The sequence below is a fragment of the Camellia sinensis genome, chromosome 11, assembly GCF_055761805.1.
Source record: "Camellia sinensis isolate YWXY chromosome 11, ASM5576180v1, whole genome shotgun sequence".
Taxonomy (NCBI): Eukaryota; Viridiplantae; Streptophyta; class Magnoliopsida; order Ericales; family Theaceae; genus Camellia; species Camellia sinensis.
Genome location: NC_138971.1, coordinates 154,668,282 through 154,687,541, shown reverse-complemented (window position 1 = coordinate 154,687,541; position 19,260 = coordinate 154,668,282). Strand labels below are relative to the sequence as shown.

Genomic DNA, 19,260 nt, shown 5'->3' with positions numbered 1-19,260 from the left:
ATATAAATATATTATTTTTGTTTTCTTTATTGCTGTAGTCAAAGTAATTTATTCTAAAATATATATAGCAATATTATCAATCTCGTATAGTATCAGTCAGTGCGTCCTGTTTTAGAAGCAAAATGGTAATTACATAGTTCAATTTCCTAAAATATTGGCCAATACCAGGCAATACCGGCTAATACCGATCGGAAAACATAATACTGGATAAATACCAGACAATATCAGCATTTTTTTGTAATGGTTTGTAATATTAAAATGATAGAAACTTGTCTTTCATACTCTCTTTGAACTATATTAATTTGTGTTATTTAACAGACATTTTTAAGCCTCTTATACATATAAATTTGTGATTCATGATATGTATTGTTAAATTATTTATTACTAAACAATATTTTTAATACTTATATAATATTTTTGCAATAAATCCAAAATGGTATTTGGTAACATATATATCGGAACTGGTAAGTACCACACCAATGGAAAAAAAGGATACCTAATTTGATACGGTATTAATAACTTTGATTTATATAAATAATTTATTTTCATATTTTTTAAAATATAAAACAAGATTTAGAATACTTTACAATGTTGCAAACATAATTAAAACCTTGATAATCAAGTGCAAAAAAATGTGGAATTATTAATTTTTAAAGATAAAATTGCCATTTATTTTTTTCTATTATTTATTATTTCTCCAATCACCCGTTACTTAGTTGTCATATCGTTTTTCACCCTCTCCTTCATTGATATTCTTATTATTTTCCCTTTATGGCTCTCATTTTCACAAATCCCTTTATTATTTTCTCTCTATCACTACCACTACTGTTATCCTTTCTATCATTTTTCATCATTCCCCCCACAACACTTGTAGCCTTCATACCGTGATCAAAATCGTCATCCACCCAAACCATGATTTTTCTAGAAAATTGTTTAGAAGCAGCGTGTTGGTGAGGTTAGGCACTAGAGGTGCAAAAAAATGAGGAAAGAGTACATGTATAATGAATGAAGGCTTCGAAGATGTTGTCTTACGACACACGATAATGAAATAGCTAATGAAACGATAATAGATGCTGATAATGGCGCTGTTTGGGAAAAACAAACTGAGGCTATTGTAGCCTCAATTATGAAATAAGCCAAAAAGCATGAACAGTGCACGCGTGGGTACAACTGGGTTACAAACAGAGGTGGAATCACCATTTTACCCTTTGACTATTTCAAAGGGTAAGGGTTATACACAACTAAAACAAAAGGAACTCTGCCTTATTCTCATCTCTTCTGTTCCGTCTCTCACAACCGACTGTAGCAAATTTTGAAAAAAATACTTGAAAAAAAAAATTTTGAAAACAAAATAGTTGGGAAAAAAAAATTTATTTGAAAAAAAAAATTACTTGAAAAAAAGAATTTGAAAACAAAATAGTTGGGAAAAAAAATTACTTGAAAAAAAAAATTGAAAACAAAATAGTTGGAAAACAAAAATTGAAAACAAATTATTGGAAAAAAAAAAATCAAACAAATGTAATGGACACGCAATTTATTTGAAAAAAAAAAAGTAATTGAAAAAAAATTTATTTGAAAAAAAAATTAATTGACAACAAAATAATTGAAGAAAATTACATATTTGAAATAAAAAATCATTATAAACTGATGATTATTAATAATTTATAAATTTTAAAAAAATTATAAATTATATTAATGGGTCAAATTTAGCAAATCGCTGAGGGTTTGTTCATATATGTAATTAATTGTGTATAAGTTTTACATTTTTTTTTTTTTTGTGTGTGTACATGTTAAAAATTGGAATTTTTATTGATAAATCTATTTTAGAGTTGTTATAACCCATTAAGTCCACAAATGAATATTATAACCTGATTAGTCCCATATACCTTTCTTTTTATTCTATAAAGTCCATTTTTCTAAGTTTATATTTTTACATGGACTATTATGCCCTTATATATATACACTGTGTTAATACATAACACGTTCTTGTGATTTCGTGATTCAGTTTTGACAATTTTTATCATTCTAATTCAAATGGATACGTTTCTATCTTGCATGCTATCGTTCTATCGTTCTGAGGCTTTGATGTGCTAGGGTTTCATTGTTGCTTTGGTTCGGTGATTTTCAAGTGAAGATGACGAATTTCATATTGTTCGGTTCTCACATTTTCTGGAGTATAACTACTTCAAAGCGGTTGTTTTTGAGTTTCTGGGCAATTGTAGGATTGCATGATTAAGGTTAGTATCATTTTGGTTATGAATATATGTTCACTTTATGTTTTGATTTATAAATGGATCAGATGCTCTGTTTTTTGATTGCTATGGATCAGATGCTCTGGTTTTTCAATTACATGCATAAGACGTGGTACTGTGGAGGGGAGGTCATTCAGATTATGTAAAGAATGTTATAATATTCCTTTTACTTTGATGTATCCATAATGAGGCTCTGTGTGAGTGATATAATTCAGAGTTTATGGATCAATGTGAATGTTTACATCGTGGTCATAAGGAGGGGAGGTCATCAGATTAGTGTTGAACGTAGATCTGCTATAATTCAAAGTTTGTGGAACAATGTGAATGTTTACATCATGTTAGTGTTACGTAAAGAATGTGGATGTTTGCATTTTACTTTGATGTTTGCGTAATGAGGTTCTGTGTGAGTGATATAATTCAGAGTATATGTGGCAATGTAAATGTTTACATCGTGGTAATATTATGTGAATAATGTGGATGTTCTCACTTTACTTTGATGTTTGATTAATAAGGCTTTGTGTGGATGATATAATTCAGAGTATATGTATCAATGTGAATATTCACATCTTGTTAATGTGAATTATGGATGTAACACTTGAACTGTACACGTATTCATCTAATTTTTGCACAATGTGAATTTTCATATCGGTTTGGATTATTGTTGATTGTTGTGTTGTTGTGTTTTTACAGGAGATGGATACCTTTATGATGTTGGTGTGTACATATAGTTGCAGTGCCACTGTAATAAATGTTGCCCGCGCATTGTGCTATTCGTGTTTGGTAGACTGTTTGTGTGAATAATGGGGGGAGTTGTCTGCTGGTTCTATTTCATTGTTCTGTCGATTACCTGGGATTAGTAGATGTGATTTGGACAATGAGGAAGAATTTCAGAACATGTTACTGCTTGCTAAATCAATGGGGGTACAACATGTAGAAGTTGTGGTTGAGTTGAAAAGTGATATTGGTCAGTCAAGTAGCTCGAGATCGCTGTGTGTAGGGGTTGAGGAAGATATTGATGCGCTACAGAGATTTTGCCACCATAAGGAGAAGGTGTTGTTGTCAGTCCCTTGGGCAAATGGTATTACGCATGTGGGACAACGGTTTATTGGAGGTGCACAAGAATTTCGTGAGGTTTTATGTAAGTATGCCATCCAATGTGGGTTTTAGTTTACGTATGTCAAGAATGAAGCAACAAGAGTTATTGCTGTGTGTGCGATGCGTGAGGAAAGAGGCTGCTTGTGGGCTATACATTGTAGAGCACAACGAGCAAATGGTTTTTTCTACATCAAGAGGTTTAGTGATGTGCATAGTTGTGGTACGGATGTCCGAACATCGAAGAATCCGCGAGTTAGTTCGGATTTGGTGTCGAGTACCATATCTGAAATTGTAAGGGACAAGCCGTTGACTCGGCCGCGTGAGGTGGTGACTATTTTGAAGAGGGATTATGGGCTAGATGTGAGTTACCATGCCGTATGGTTGGGTGTGAAGAAAGCAAAGGTTGACATTCATGGAGATCACTCATTATCGTTTGACCAGCTACGGTGGTATTCGGATGCTGTGATGCGGTACAATCCGGGGAGTTACGTCAATATTGACTATGATGCGAGTAGTCAACAGTTTTGTCGTTTCTTTGTGTCATTCGCTGCATGTATTTCTGGCTTTAATTCTTGTTGGCCTTTATTATTCCTGGATGGAACATTCCTCAAAGGAAAGTACAAAGGTCAGCTACTTGCGGCAACAGCGAAAGACGGAAACAATGGTTAGTATTTTTTTTAGCTGTCTATTCATGTCGGTATTCATTCTCTGCAGCATAGTCTGAACAGATGAGTGATTGAGAAATTATAAGTAATGTGAACATTGACATTAGTATGCACTGATGTGAAGAAGATGTTGAGAAATTAATGAAGAAGATGTTGAAATACAAAATGATAAATTACAAAAAGAAAATGGTATGATTTCATGGTTCAATATGGTTTTGAATTATCTTTCTTTGATTATATGGATCAATATTACAAAAAGATTAACACCATCACGAAACATAAATGGAAAACTTCTCCTAACACTTCTGTTAGTTCTAATCATCCTCCGTTAGAAAACATAATCATTGATCACCAAGGTTCTGAAATTCCGGCCTCTCCTTTTAAATTACCTGGCACTGACCCTGACATAAAAAAGGTTATTGAACAAAATAATTATACTAATCAATGTTTAAAAACCATTGGCAAACAATTAGATAAATTAGAAACTAATTTAGATGGCCAATCTACAAAAACTATTAAACCCTTAGATCAACCTTTACTTAATCTTCCTAGTCATCGCTCCAAAAGGACTAGCTTAGTTACTAATGATCAATCCACTGTCAAAGCCATTGAACATTTATTTACTAAATTAACTCCCAATGATACTTCTACATCAAGGGATAAGGGTGTTACTGTTTTAAATCAACAACCTATAACAGGTACTGTTTCTAATCAATCTGACACTGATACTACTGATAATGAAATAGATCAATTAGCCAAACAATTTCAATCTTCTAATCTTAATAAAATTCATTATCCCAAAATTAATCCTCAAACTACCAAAAACTGGTATTCTCGACCTACTCCACCTGATCTCCAGTTTGAAGAAACTAATCTTAATAATCAATTTTCTGTCTCTGCTAAAAAATTATACGAATGGAATATTGATAGTCTCAGTGAAGACCAAATCCTTCAAAAACTAAATCATTTATCTATGGTAGCAAATAGTTATCTCAGTAATTATCCCCAATATTCTCAATCTGAAATTGTTTCCTTACTTACCTCTGGTTTCACGGGTATGCTCAAATCTTGGTGGGAAAAATACCTTACTGAAGAACAACGTGACACAATCATTTATGCTAATCAAACTGATGAAAATGGTCTACCTATTTTTGATGAATCTATAGGATGTTGTCACCCTGATGGAATCAATCAATTAATCTATACAATCGTCCGGCATTTTATTGGTACTCCTACAAATATATACTCCCGTATACATGATCAACTCAGTAATCTTAACTGTCCAACCCTAAGTGATTTTAGATGGTATAAAGATGTATTTACCTCTCGTGCTATGCTAAGAGAAGACTGTACCAAATCATTCTGGAAAGAAAAATTTATTAATGGATTACCTAGCTTATTTGCTCACAAAATTAGAGATGTTCTTAGTCAACCTACTGGTGTTATTGAATATGATAATTTAACATATGGTGATATAATTAGCACTATTCAAAAAGAAGGGTTAAAAATGTGTATTGATCTCAAACTTACTCAAAAAGCTAATAAAGATAAACATAAAGCCAAATATGAACTAGGCAATTTCTGTGAACAATATGGTTTACCTCCTGTTGCACCCTCTCGAAGGAAATCACATCAATACTCCAAACATAAACACAAATCATCTTATAAATATTCTAATAAATATAAAAAGAATTATTCACCTTCAAAATCAAATGATAAATTCTATACTAAACCGAAAAAGAAATATTATAAATCCAAATCCCATCCAAAATCTAAATCTACTAAAGATATTACTTGTTATAACTGTGGTCAAAAAGGTCATTACTCAAATAAATGTAAAGAAAAACAAAAATTAAAAGATAAAGTTAACCAACTTCAAATTAATGACAATTCAAAGAATCAATTATATGAAATCTTTCAATTAAATCAATCTATTAGTAGTTCCTCTTCTTCTGACCATCCCCATACTTCGACCGATTCCCAATCACCAAGTGATGATTCTGATGATAACATTAATATAGGATGTAATGATGTTTGTTGTAAACCAATTAAACAAATTACCGTTCTTACAAAAAATACTCAAGAAGAATCAGCTCTTATTGAATTAATTAGTAAATTAGATGATCCCAAATTAAAACAAAAATATATTGATAAATTAAAATCATTATTAATTCATTCCGATAATAAACCTAAATTTGATAAACCCATAATTAGTTTATCTAAAACCTTAGATAGATTTAAAAATAAACAAAAAGAAGTTACCTTACAAGATTTACAACAAGAAATCAATCACATTAAACAAACAATTAAAGAATTACAAAATAACGATAAAAAATTGGAAGACGAAATTATTACTTTAAAACTTAATAAAAGTCTAGATAATTTCCAAAATAATCATGAAAGTGAATCTGAACATGATTCTGATCCTACTAATCCTGATAATTTGTTATTCGACAACCGATCACACCACTCTCAATCCAACAATCCTGAAGAAAAACGGTTAAGTTTAATTAATAAGCTTTACATTCAAAAATGGTATTCAAAAATTAAAATAATTATAAATGATGTTGAATTAGACTTAATTGCTTTAATTGATACTGGTGCTGATTTAAATTGTATACAAGAAGGATTACTCCCTACTAAATATTATGAAAAATGTCAAGAGAAATTAACTTCTGCTAATGGTACCCGAATGCATATCAAATATAAATTACCTAAAGTTCATGTTTGCCAAGACAATGTATGTTTTAAAATCTCTTTTGTTTTAGTCACCAACATAACTGATAAAATTATTTTAGGTTCTCCATTTATATATCTATTATATCCATTTACTACATCTAGTACTGGAATAACTACCCATGTTTTAGGTCAACCTGTTACCTTTAAATTTTTATCTCCTCCTGAACTATTAAAACTAAATCAGTTACAAGATTGTTCTATTTCCCATCAAATTAACCACCTAACTCGGCATATAAATTTTCTTAAAGAAGAAATAAATCATAAACGCATTGACCAACAATTAACTGATCCAATTCTTATTTCTCAAATCAATGATTTCAAATTAAAACTTGAATCAACTGTTTGTTCTACTTTGCCTACCGCATTTTGGCATAGGAAAAAACATGTAGTCACTCTACCTTATATTAAAAATTTTGATGAACGACATATTCCTACTAAATCTCGACCAATTCAAATGAATCATGAATTACTTGAACTATGTAAAAAAGAAATTAATGACTTATTACACAACCGAATCATTCGTCCAAGTAAATCACCATGGTCTTGCTCCGCTTTTTATGTTAATAAAAATGCTGAATTGGAACGTGGTGTCCCTCGTTTGGTTATCAATTATAAACCTTTAAATGATGTTCTCGAATGGATTAGGTATCCTATTCCTAATAAAAAAGATCTAATTAAACGACTCAGTCAAGCTGTTATTTTCAGTAAATTCGATTTAAAAAGTGGTTTTTGGCAAATTCAAATTCATCCGAAAGATAGATATAAAACTGCATTTAATACACCATTTGGCCAATATGAATGGAATGTCATGCCATTTGGTTTAAAAAATGCTCCTAGTGAATTTCAACATATAATGAATGACATCTTCAACTCATTTAGTCATTTTTCAATTGTTTACATTGACGACATATTAATTTTTTCAAAATCAATTAGTGAACACTGGAAACATTTAACTGCATTCTTTCATACTATCAAGAGTCATGGTCTTGTCATTTCTGCTCCTAAAATTAAATTATTTCAAACCAAAGTACGATTTTTAGGTTATGATATTCATCGTAATACTATTTTACCCATTAGTCGATCCATTGAATTTGCATCCAAATTTCCTGATGAAATTCTTGATAAAACCCAATTACAAAGATTCTTAGGATCTCTCAATTACATTACTAAATTCTACAAAGATCTTAGGAAAACTTGTCAACCTCTATTTGATAGGTTAAAGGATAATCCTCCTCCTTGGTCTTCTGTTCATACATTTATCGTTAAACAGGTCAAACAATATGTCAAGTCTCTTCCTTGTCTTGGTATTCCTACTGAAAATTCGTTCAAAATTATTCAACCTGATGCTTCCGATATTGGTTATGGTGGCATTCTTCTTCAGAAAGTTACTCCTCAGTCCTCTGAACAAATTGTTCGCTATCATTCTGGTGTCTGGACTAAAGCACAATTAAATTACAGTACTATTAAAAAAGAAATTTTATCCATTGTTTTATGTATTCAAAAATTTCAGGATGATATTTTAAATCAAAAAATTTTATTTCGTGTTAATTGCAAATCTGCTAAATATGTTATTGAAAAAGATGTTCCAAATCTTGCTAGTAAACAAATTTTTGCCGTTGGCAGGCTATTTTAAGTATTTTTGATTTTGATATTACCTATATACCTGGTTGTCAAAATTCCCTTCCTGATTTTCTTACCCGGGAATTTTTACAGGGGGGTAAGGGATGACTGCACCATTTACTTCTTACCACAAATCCTGTATTACCTATTTCAAAACCCAGATTAAACAGCTTTCCCATCGTATTCACCGCCTCAAATTAGCCCGGCCAACCACCAAACGAGCCCAATATATCAATTACTATCAACTTCAAGCCCGTCGCAATTTACTTGCTCACAACTACAACTGTTTACACCGCCATCAAGATTATTTAGATCTTCTTTCTGGCTACTAATCATTAATTCTTGTTTTCACAGATGTCTCGCCCAAGGCCTCCTTCCAAGGCTTTGGTCCCATCTTCAAGTAAACCAAATCAACTTATTGTCCCTCCTCCTTTGGAGTTAGATACCCCATCCTATTCACTTGATATGGTTAACCGTTACCAAGCTCTTGGTAACCTTTATCGCCCTGATTACTCTTCTGCATTGGCTTCTGATCCTTTTGCTCCTAGTCAATCAGTTTCAATCACTCCATTCCCAGCTAACTCAGTCTGGTCATCCAAAACTGAATACACCAAATCACATATTACTAACCTCTTCTATAAAGAACCCAGTCACCCAAAGAGCCTACTTATTAATGACATTGCTAAATCCTATTTTGGTCCTGGATGCCATTTCACCCTTTCACATCCAGAAAAAACCCTTTCCTACTACAAAGATATTCTGCTCCATCACCAATCAATTTTGATTAAGCCAATCCAAGACCGCACCTATGCTTACAAGATTCTGTACCATTCCATTTACATTCACAACATTGTTTCCTTAGCTGAATGGGGTCCTCCCTACTAGCTTCGTGATTTACCTGGCCATTCTATCCAGTACAATTACCATGATTACATTGATGCTTGGTTCAAGATTTTCTTGTACCAGAATGAGACCTTTAGTCACTCTTGGTTCATTTCATTTGATCAAAAATTCAAGTTTGAATTACCTTCCTGGTTTCTGAGATGGTGGACTCACTATGGTGCCATTTCAGAGATCCTCCTTGATAATTTGCTTGAATTAACCAACTATTTTGCTACTGTCTACCCATTTACTACTCATCAGAGATCATTCCCATTATTGTTAATTTTTATAGCCAAGTATAAAATCCCTTGGATATTCAAATGGCATTATGGGATTGATGGTAACATAATCATCCGACACCATTCAGTCAAATGGTGGGCTAAATTCAATTTGCCCTGTATATTTGAAATTGTTCAAGAAGAATTCCCATCTGATCAATGTGCTCCAACTCCTGCAATGGTTAAAACCCAGCAGATCCCAATTGCTGCAATCAGTCAAGGAAGTCAACCCAGTCTTCCTCCAATCAATCTTGGAAGCCCCTCATCTAGTGGTTCCAAACCCAAATCCAAAGCATCCCAGTTGACACAATCAAAATCCAAGGCTAAGTCCAAAGCTCCTGCAGTTCCGGCCCAGCCCAAAGAACATTCAAGGCCCAAATCACAAATCAAAGCTAAGGCTAAGCCCATTCATTCTCCTGCTCAGCCCACAGCTAAATCAAAGGTCAAACCTAAGTTATCCAGAGACGAACTGCTCCAGTTAGCTCGCCAAATTACAGATCAAGCTGAAGCCCAATCTCCTTCCAGTTCGGCCCGTTCAGAAGAAGGTTCAGATAGTGCACACTCTTCTGAAGAATCAACTAATCAATACTCAGGACCCGAGTTTCAAGATGCTCAGGATCCGTTTGCCTAATCAACATAGGATTTCCTATAAATACAAATTAGCTTCAATCAACACTCTTTTGAGAAAAGCTGCTAATTTATATTTATATTGATTCCTTTATTTACATATTGCACCGAAAGTAATGAATAGCAAAAGTTACTGTTCACTTTTACTATTCACCGTCACTATTCACCCAATCAACTTTTGCTAAAGGCTGTTCAGCTGTGCAATCACTCCACCGAAAGCATCCGACAGCATCTCCTTTACTTCATGATCTGCCAGCTGCTTTCAGAAGTCACATGCTAAATGTTCTGCTTTTTATTTCTATATATTGTAATCAATTGTAAGCATTCAGGCATTCGTAAATTTTCTTCCCCCTCATTGTGTTAAGAAAACCAGAGTGTGCTGAGTGCTCTTAAAATTCTCCCTTTGCACCTAGTTAAGATCCTTGCAGTTGCTACAATAGTAATTGTAAGTTATTTTGAATGCTATATTTTAATAAAATGTTTTAAGTTATTTTGAATGTTATATTTTAATTAAATGTTTTAAATGTTTTGAATATTATGTGCATTCCAGTTCTGATGTGAATGTTCACATCTGTGTCTGCTAATGATAGTAATGTGAACATTCACATTAGTATACGCTGATGTGAATGTTCACATCAGTGTACACTAATGTCAGTTGATCCATTAATGAACATTATTGTGAATGTTCACATTATCAATGACTCAACAATCAACAATGAATTGTTAATGGTCGTTAATGTGCATGTTCACATCTTGATGTTTACGAACCTGAATCCAAAAATAACAATAGTAATAGGGCAATGTAGATATAAACATTCACATGACCTGTTTCGTTTATACTGTTTTATATTCACTTTGGAATATTGTGAATAGTTGTGTATTGGTGTTGTGTTGTAGGTCTGTTTCCTGTTGTATTTGCGATTGTTGATTCAGAGACCACGGCCAATTGGTCGTGGTTCTTGCATGAACTTGGGAAGGTTGTTGATGGTGAGCGCCAGATTACTTTCATTTCGGATCGTAATCTTGGTCTGTTAAAAGCTATGCTAAAGGTGTTCCTATCGGCTCATCACGGTTATTGCTTACAACACTTGAAGAGCAATTTAAGAGACCATATGAAAGGAATTGATAATGGATTCAGGGATCACCTAGTAAATAGTTTGAGTGACTGTGCTTACGAGCCAACTGTGGTAGGGTTCCATGAAAAGCTTGCAAAATTAAAAGATGAGGGTAAACAACAGGCTCATAATTTTTTCAAGGACTTAGCACCTAAGCACTGGGCAAATTCGTACTTCAGGTAATAATAGGTCCCTAAGGTGTTCCATTTGTGTAGCTTAGAATGGTAGTGATGTGAATTTTCAGTTTAGAATGGTAATAATCTTCTAATTGTGTTTCATGTTCAATGTAAATGATGTAAATGTTCACATCTGCTAAAGATGACTGGTGTGAATGATGTGAATGTTCACATCTGTTAATTTGTCAAACAGTCATGCAATGTATTACAGATTTCAATGTTGACACCTGTCATATTTTGTTGTTGTTAACATTCACATCTGTCTATCATTTAAATTGACAACATAATAAGCATATAATGTTCACTGGGAATGATGTTAATGTTCACATCTGTCAACGTGAATGTTCAGACTTGTTAAATTTCGTATTGTACAATGTTTGTGATGTTGTGCAGGGGTATGCGTTATGGGGAGATGACATCCAATGCGGCGGAGTCATTTAATAACTGGATTAAAGAAGCATGTAATTTTCCTATCACTCAAATGGTGGACATAATTCGTACTCAGTTGATGCGGCAAATGTCTGTACGGCGTGACCAAGCAAACAAATGGAATGAGCTTATTTGTCCTACATTCGAAACAAGGCTTATGGATTCGTTCAATGACAGCAGGTCTTGGCAAGTTAGCAAAGCCAATGAGGATGTGTTTGAAGTTCATTCGATACCATCTGTTACTGTTGATGTGGCGAGGCATACATATTCTTGCTTCAAATGGCAAATCAACGGATTCCCATGTGACTATGCTGTTATTGCCATTCAGAAGAGTCGCTACAATCTCAATGATTGTGTGGAACATTACTTTCATGTAGAGACATATCGTGCAGCCTATTCGGGTGCCATATTCCCTATACCATCGGTGGAAAAGTCGCCTTTTGATTCCACGGACTTCACTATATACCCACAAACTGTGAAAAGACCACCCGGAAGGCCGAAAAAGAATAAGATCCCATCAAGGGGCGAGAAACTGAAGCAAATAAGGTGCGAGAGATGTGATAAGTTGGGGAGCCATAATCGGAAATCATGCACGGAACCGATATAGGATGTACATTTTTCATTTCAACATTGTGTTTTACATCGGATTCTTATATTCATTTTTTAAATAAGATTGTGTCGGTTGGCAAAGATTGTGTTGCAATAAGATTACGTTGCGTTGGCAAACATAATAATGCATTAGTATTTGATTTGTGTTTTGTTTTTAATTTTTTAAGGTACCAATCTGACATTTATGTTGTTGTGTTTTGGATGAATGCATGATGTTAACTTTCACACTTGTGTAATATAATCACATTATGTGAATAATTGCACATGGGTTGAAATTTTAAACATTTCTGTGGTGTGAATATTCACTTTCTTGTTACTGTTAAAAGCATCAAAGTAGATGACATGAACGTTTACATCAATGTAACCATTCACATCATCAACTCATAAGATGTGAATATTCATGACATCGTTGCTGCCATTCAAATAATCAGAAGCTGTGATGTGAATATTCACATCATCAAATTAATAGATGTGAATATTGACTTGTGTTAAGAAATATCATATTCACACCTGTCATATTGTGTTACACGAACACTTTAAGCAATATTCATATCTATGTAGTATGGTTTAAAATATAAGAAAGTGTACGATCATTTTGTGATGTGAACATTCACATCATGTCATGTGTCAGAAAAAAAAAATACAATCTCAATGTGCATGACTAACGCAAAATAGCCCTAAAAATGCATATACATATATTGACTGAAAAATATCTGTACAAGCAGTTATATGGACTTGATTTACAATTAAGCTAGTCTGCTCCAATATGTAAAACCTATTGACACTAAATTGTCTTCAATGTGGATAACAGATTTGGGTAACAGTGATAGGTGGACACCCCCCATCTATGGGTTTTTACATTGCACTGTCTTTCTGTGGTTCAGAAAAATGTGTACTAACGAGTTTCTTATTTGATACCATTCAAAGCGATATAGGCTGGCAACAATGTCTTCACGGTATACATGCGCCCTCATGATGTAACAAACTGCAGGTCCGCAATCCACCCTGAAAATGCAAAATTCTTGTTAGATTTTGAAAATTAAGTGGGTAGTGGTTGTGGAACATGTGTACAAATCGATTTTAGGCTTACGAATTTGATGTTTGCTGAGGACAGATGTCTACTGATATGATTGTTTGTGAAGTATTTTGGCTTGATAATTTGGTCCATAATGATGATAATGGTCTAATGTTGCGCACCAAAGCTTGTATGTAGTCCCTCTGCCAACAATGAAATTTCATATTAGGCACCAACCAACACAGTGCATACGTCCAAGTTCCAATATTACACATCATACAAGTATTATATGTGTCAGCCATTTACCACTATTTGTGCTTTGTCAATATGTGGGTCATATATGCCTTCTCTTGGGCGCAACGAGTTATAATGCCTCCATACATTCTCTATCACGTCGTACACAACAATTGTCCAGTGGAAGTTGTCGTGTATTGGGAAGATTAAGAATCTCTGGCCTTGATACTCATTGATGTGTACATCAATCAGTTTGTTTCTCTTGTGGGGGGTACTCTTGCATGATTTTCTGCACACAAAGGGCGTACAATGATGTACCTAGTATTTATATCAATGTTCGATGTGAATGATGTGAATGTTCACATCTGCTAATGGTGAGTGATGTTACTGATGTGAATGTTCACGTCTGTTAATGTGAGTGATGTAAATGTTCACATGTGCTAATGGTGAGTGATGTGAATGTTCACATATGTTAATACGAGTGATGTTACTGATGTGAATGTTCACATCTGTTAATGTAAGTGATGTGAATGTTTACATGTGCTAATGGTGAGTGATGTGAATGATGTGAATGTTCACATCTGTTAATGTGAGTGATGTTACTGATGTGAATGTTCACATCTGTCAATGATTAGTGGTGTGAATGATGTGAATGTTCACATCTGTTACTGATTAGTGATGTGAATGTTTACATCTATTAATTTGTGAAACAGTCATGCAATGTATTATAGATGTGAATGTTCACACCTGTTATATTATGTTGTTGTTAACATTCATATTTGTGTATCATTTAAGCTAACAACATAATAGGCATATAATTTTCACTGCGAATGATGTTAATGTTCATATCTGTCAATGTGCATCTTCTCATATGCCATTTTTATGTTGTTGTTAACATTCGCATCGGCCTATCATTTAAGTTAACAATATAATCATATAATGCTGAGATGAACATTCACATCTATTGAAACATAAACAAAGCAAAAGTCTAGTGGTTACCAAACATGTGCTTGTAAAGATGAATGCTGAATCCTCCAAACTTAGGTTGACTAGCCCTTGTAGTTCAAGTAGAACTTCACCATATGCATCTATCACCTGCAGAACCAAGGGGGTGGCAGTACATTATTTACAGTGTCTTTACAGTGTGTGTGTCTGTGTGTGTATGTGTTTTGTACACATTTACAGTTGTCATATGTTGTTGGTTATTGATTCTTTCTTGATGATATGTATGATGTCATCAAAATACACATCTTTAGTCTTCGAGTCCTCGCGCCACGCTAGCAACCTGTGCATTGTGATTACAGAAAATGTTAATGTCAACATTGCACATTTATGAAATGATCTAATTTATTAAGTATGTATGTGAACTGAACATGAGAAGAAAAAAAATTTAGTTGGGGATATGTAAGATCACTTACTCATCACCGCCGTTCTTGTGCAAATTTTAGACCTTCTGCTTGTTGAGTTTGCTCATGCTGGCCCAAACCTTGAGTTTGTTGTTCAAGGTTAACTTTTTTTTTTTGTTGGCTCCTTTTTCTGTGGATGTTTGTCTAAATCTTGTGCAATTTGGATTGCATGGGATTGCTTTTCGGCTCCCTCTTTCTCTTTCTTTTGACCAGGCAAGTTGGGGTATTCAAACTCATCCAACCGGTGCTCTTTCCTCACTTTCTGCTTGATGCGCTTTACCCTCGATGGTGGGCTGATAATGTGTTCCAATGCTGCAGTGGGATGCTTGTTAAGGTTGTCATGAGCCTTTTGTGCTTCAACTTGAGTAATAATGTGGATGGACTGATCGTCGAAAAGGTCTTGAAAAATTATTTTTTCACATTTCAAGTTTACGACCAACTTTGTCAGCCGCTGAATTTCTTTATCTTTCCACTCCATGCAATTCTTCATGTCCATGTCCATATTGGATGGCCCGATTGGTCAAATAGTTTGGCTTCAAGGGCAGCAATCACCTTTGCCCTCAACTCCCATGATTCTTCCAACCGTTTGTATTTCGCTTCCCATTGTCATACAAGACCCCAAGCTTTTTGGTTTTCTTTTATAAGTACATCCACAATGTCCGGCTCAGTTGGTTGTGCTATGATCATACCTCTCTCAACATTGGGGGTGTTAAAGCTGGGGTTGATGTCATGTCCAACATCATTTAGGCCTATTGCATCGCCAGAAAATCTATCACTGTCATCACTGTGTTGACTGTCTTTTTTTTCATCATCAGTGCTTTCATCTTGCTTTGCTGGTGCACTTGACAAAACCTCAGGTTTGGGCTCCACATTCAATTTTGTATGATGGTACATCTTTGCTTCAGTTGGGGATGCCATTAGCTCATCGCCATATACCTGTAGTTTGAGACATTATGTTAGTTAGATAGTTCATTGTCTGACTATGTGAATGGGCACAATATTTTTGGTTATACTTCTACCTCATTTAAACCAAACTTAGCCAAAGATATGGACTTCATGTTGCTATGTAAGGCTGTGAGGTCCCACTTTACACATCGTGGAATGGTATTGGGGTTGCGGGGTTGAAAGATTGTTGTATGCTCACACAACCAGTACTGAAACAAATAACAAATGTCAGTAATGTGAATGTTCACATTAATTAACACTGATGTGAATGTTTACACCAGTGGCCAGTAATGTGAATGTTCACATCAATTAACACTGATGTGTATGTTTACACCAGTGGCCAGTAATGTGAATGTTTACATCAGTTAACACTGATGTGAATGTTTACACCAGTAGCCAATAATGTGTGTTTATACATTACTGAACAGTAATGTGAATGTTCACATTATTGATGTCAACTTCCACACCATTGCCTAGTAATGTAAATGTTCACATCAGTTATGTGAATGTTCCAAATTTGTTTTGGTGCTACCATCACATCAATCTACACTGATGTGAATGTTTACAGCAGTGTCTACTAATGTGTGCTTGTACATTACTGAACAGTAATGTGAATGTTTACATCATTGATGTCAACTTCCACTCTATTGCCCAGTAATGTGAACGTTCACATCAGTAATGTTCATATTAAATATAGAATAAGTTTTATGAGATTTACCATTAACAACATCACACATCCGGTGACTCGTCCTGATTTTCCACAGTTTTGGTCAAATGAACCCATTAGGGTTGCTCGGATGCTCTCAGCCCAATCATACTCGATCATGTTGTCTAATGGGTCCATTTATGAGTAGAAAGCCCATCCAATTGTTTCTCCGGACGTAGAGAATAAGAGCTTGACGCATGCATACATGCAAACTAATCTTGCGACCTCTTCATTGTCTTGTTTCTTGGTGCCCTTTAATGCTTCGCTAAGAATTTCTCGTATTTTGGTAGCACTTAACCGACTAACATCCTTGCACATCCGGTGTATGATGCCGGTTGTTGGTTTTGCACCATAAGAGAGGTCCATCGACTTTGTGCTGCAGTCCACCCCCAAAATCAGTGATACATCGCTTTTAAAAATCTGGATATTCTTATCCCCAATGTAAAACCTCCCACTAGATGGCTTGAATGTCTGCACTATACGTACAATGACATCATCATATTTCATGCAGTGGTTGAGGTCAACATCATTACTGATCAAGCAGTCAAATAATGCCCAAAACGGTATTTTTCTAAGGCACTTCAATTGGCCACTTGTAAATTTGGTATCCTTTAACAGTTTGACCAATCCAGTTACATTTGACCAGTAGTTAACTTTTTTCATGTTCACTTCTTCAGGAACAGCTGTTTGATTAGGTTTGGCTTTGGCATGGGATTCGCCTCTCTTTCGCTTGCCATAAAATCTATTGGGAAGACCTGGGTGTTCAAATAAGAACATTTAATTGGCTGAAAAACAGAGGATGAAACCAAAAGCACCAAACAACATTCAACAATCAACAGTGATAGTAATCTCAGCATTCATATCATTGTACACTGATGCGAATATTCACATCAGTGTATACTAATATTAGTTTACCCAGTATAGTACTGTGAATGTTCACATCATCTATGTTTGCAAAATCAATTCCGAAAATAACAAAAGTTATAGGGCAATGTAAATGCTTACATAGGTGATCACATTATGTTATCATTGGCTAAAAATCAAATGGTGGAACCAACAGCACCAAACAACACCCAACAACACAAACAAGTATGGCATTGATGTGACAATGTGAATATTTACATCATATTCCATCACATTGTTTAGTGAAGATTGGGGGTTCTGTGGACATCAACAATCAACAATATCAACAGTGACAGTAATGTGAACATTCACATCGTTATACACTGTTGTGAATGTAGTAATGTAAGTTTACCCAGTAATCAACACTAATGTGAATGTTCACATCATCTGTGTTTACAAAATCAATTACGAAAACAACAAAAGTTATAGGGCAATGTAAATGTTTACATGGGTGATCACATTATGGTATCATTGGCTGAAAATCAAAGGGTGGAACTAACAGCACCAAATAACACCCAACAACACAAACAAGTGTGACATTGATGTGACAATGTGAATATTTACATCATATTCCATCACATTGTTGAGTGAAGATTGGGGGTTCTGTGGACATCAACAATCAACAATATCAATAGTGACAGTAATGTGAACATTCACATCGTTATACACTGATGTGAATGTTCACATTAGTGTCTAGTAATGTAAGTTTACCCAGTAATCAACACTAATGTGAATGTTCACATCATCTGTGTTTACAAAATCAATTACGAAAACGACAATAGTTACAGGGCAATGTAAATGTTTATATGGGTGATCACATTATGGTATCATTGGCTGAAAATCAAAGGGTGGAACCAACAGCACCAAATAACACAAACAAGTCTGACATTGATGTCACAATGTGAATATTTACATCATATTCCATCACATTGTCGAGTGAAGTTTGGGGTTTTGTGGACATCAACAATCAACAATATCAATAGTGACAGTAATGTGAACATTCACATCATTATACACTGTTGTGAATGTTCACATCAGTGTCTATTAATGTAAGTTCACCCAGTAATCAACACTAATGGGAATGTTCACATCATTATACACTGATGTGAATGTTCACATCAGTGTCTACTAATGTAAGTTTACCCGGTAATCAACATTAATGGGAATGTTCACATCATCTGTGTTTACAAAATCAATTCCGAAAACATTTATGTTTACAAATTCAAATTCAAAAACCAGAAGGTGGATATATACATCGGTGATCACATTATGATTGAAAAGCAGAAGGGGGAATGGTATTGCTTACTTTTGTTCCTTATGGTAGGTAGGTATGGTCACTCTCAGTGGATGAAATAAACTAAATCCAACGACGACGAAGCACCCTCCTTCCGATGTGAACCTTCGCAGTGGTGAGATGAAGAGGAATCTGGGGTTGACGGTGGACGGTGGACGACGACAACGTTGGTGAGGCGATGTGAATCTAGGGTTACTGGAGGCGATGTGAATCTAGTTTCATGATTCAGTTTTTGTTTTGGAAATTTTGTGGATTGAATAGTTTGAATGG

General features: G+C 34.6%; 1 protein-coding gene across 1 annotated transcript; it reads left to right on the top strand.

The window, feature by feature from the left end:
* Positions 1 to 10,806: 10,806 nt before the first annotated feature.
* LOC145802787 (uncharacterized) lies at positions 10,807 to 12,485 on the top strand. The gene is made up of 4 exons (XM_082895572.1): positions 10,807 to 10,960; positions 11,056 to 11,229; positions 11,350 to 11,452; positions 11,843 to 12,485. Exons 1-4 carry the CDS (start codon positions 10,807 to 10,809, stop codon positions 12,483 to 12,485), a joined length of 1,074 nt encoding a protein of 357 aa, XP_082751698.1.
* Positions 12,486 to 19,260: the final 6,775 nt, after the last annotated feature.

Excerpts from the sequence above, each read along its gene's own strand:
- LOC145802787 (XM_082895572.1), top strand. The coding sequence starts at position 10,807 with ATGTCAGTTGATCCATTAATGAACATTATTGTGAATGTTCACATTATC. Across the intron at positions 11,230-11,349 it reads GTTCCTATCGGCTCATCACG|GGTTCCATGAAAAGCTTGCA; the intron begins GTTATTGCTTAC and ends CAACTGTGGTAG. Across the intron at positions 11,453-11,842 it reads TGGGCAAATTCGTACTTCAG|GGGTATGCGTTATGGGGAGA; the intron begins GTAATAATAGGT and ends GATGTTGTGCAG.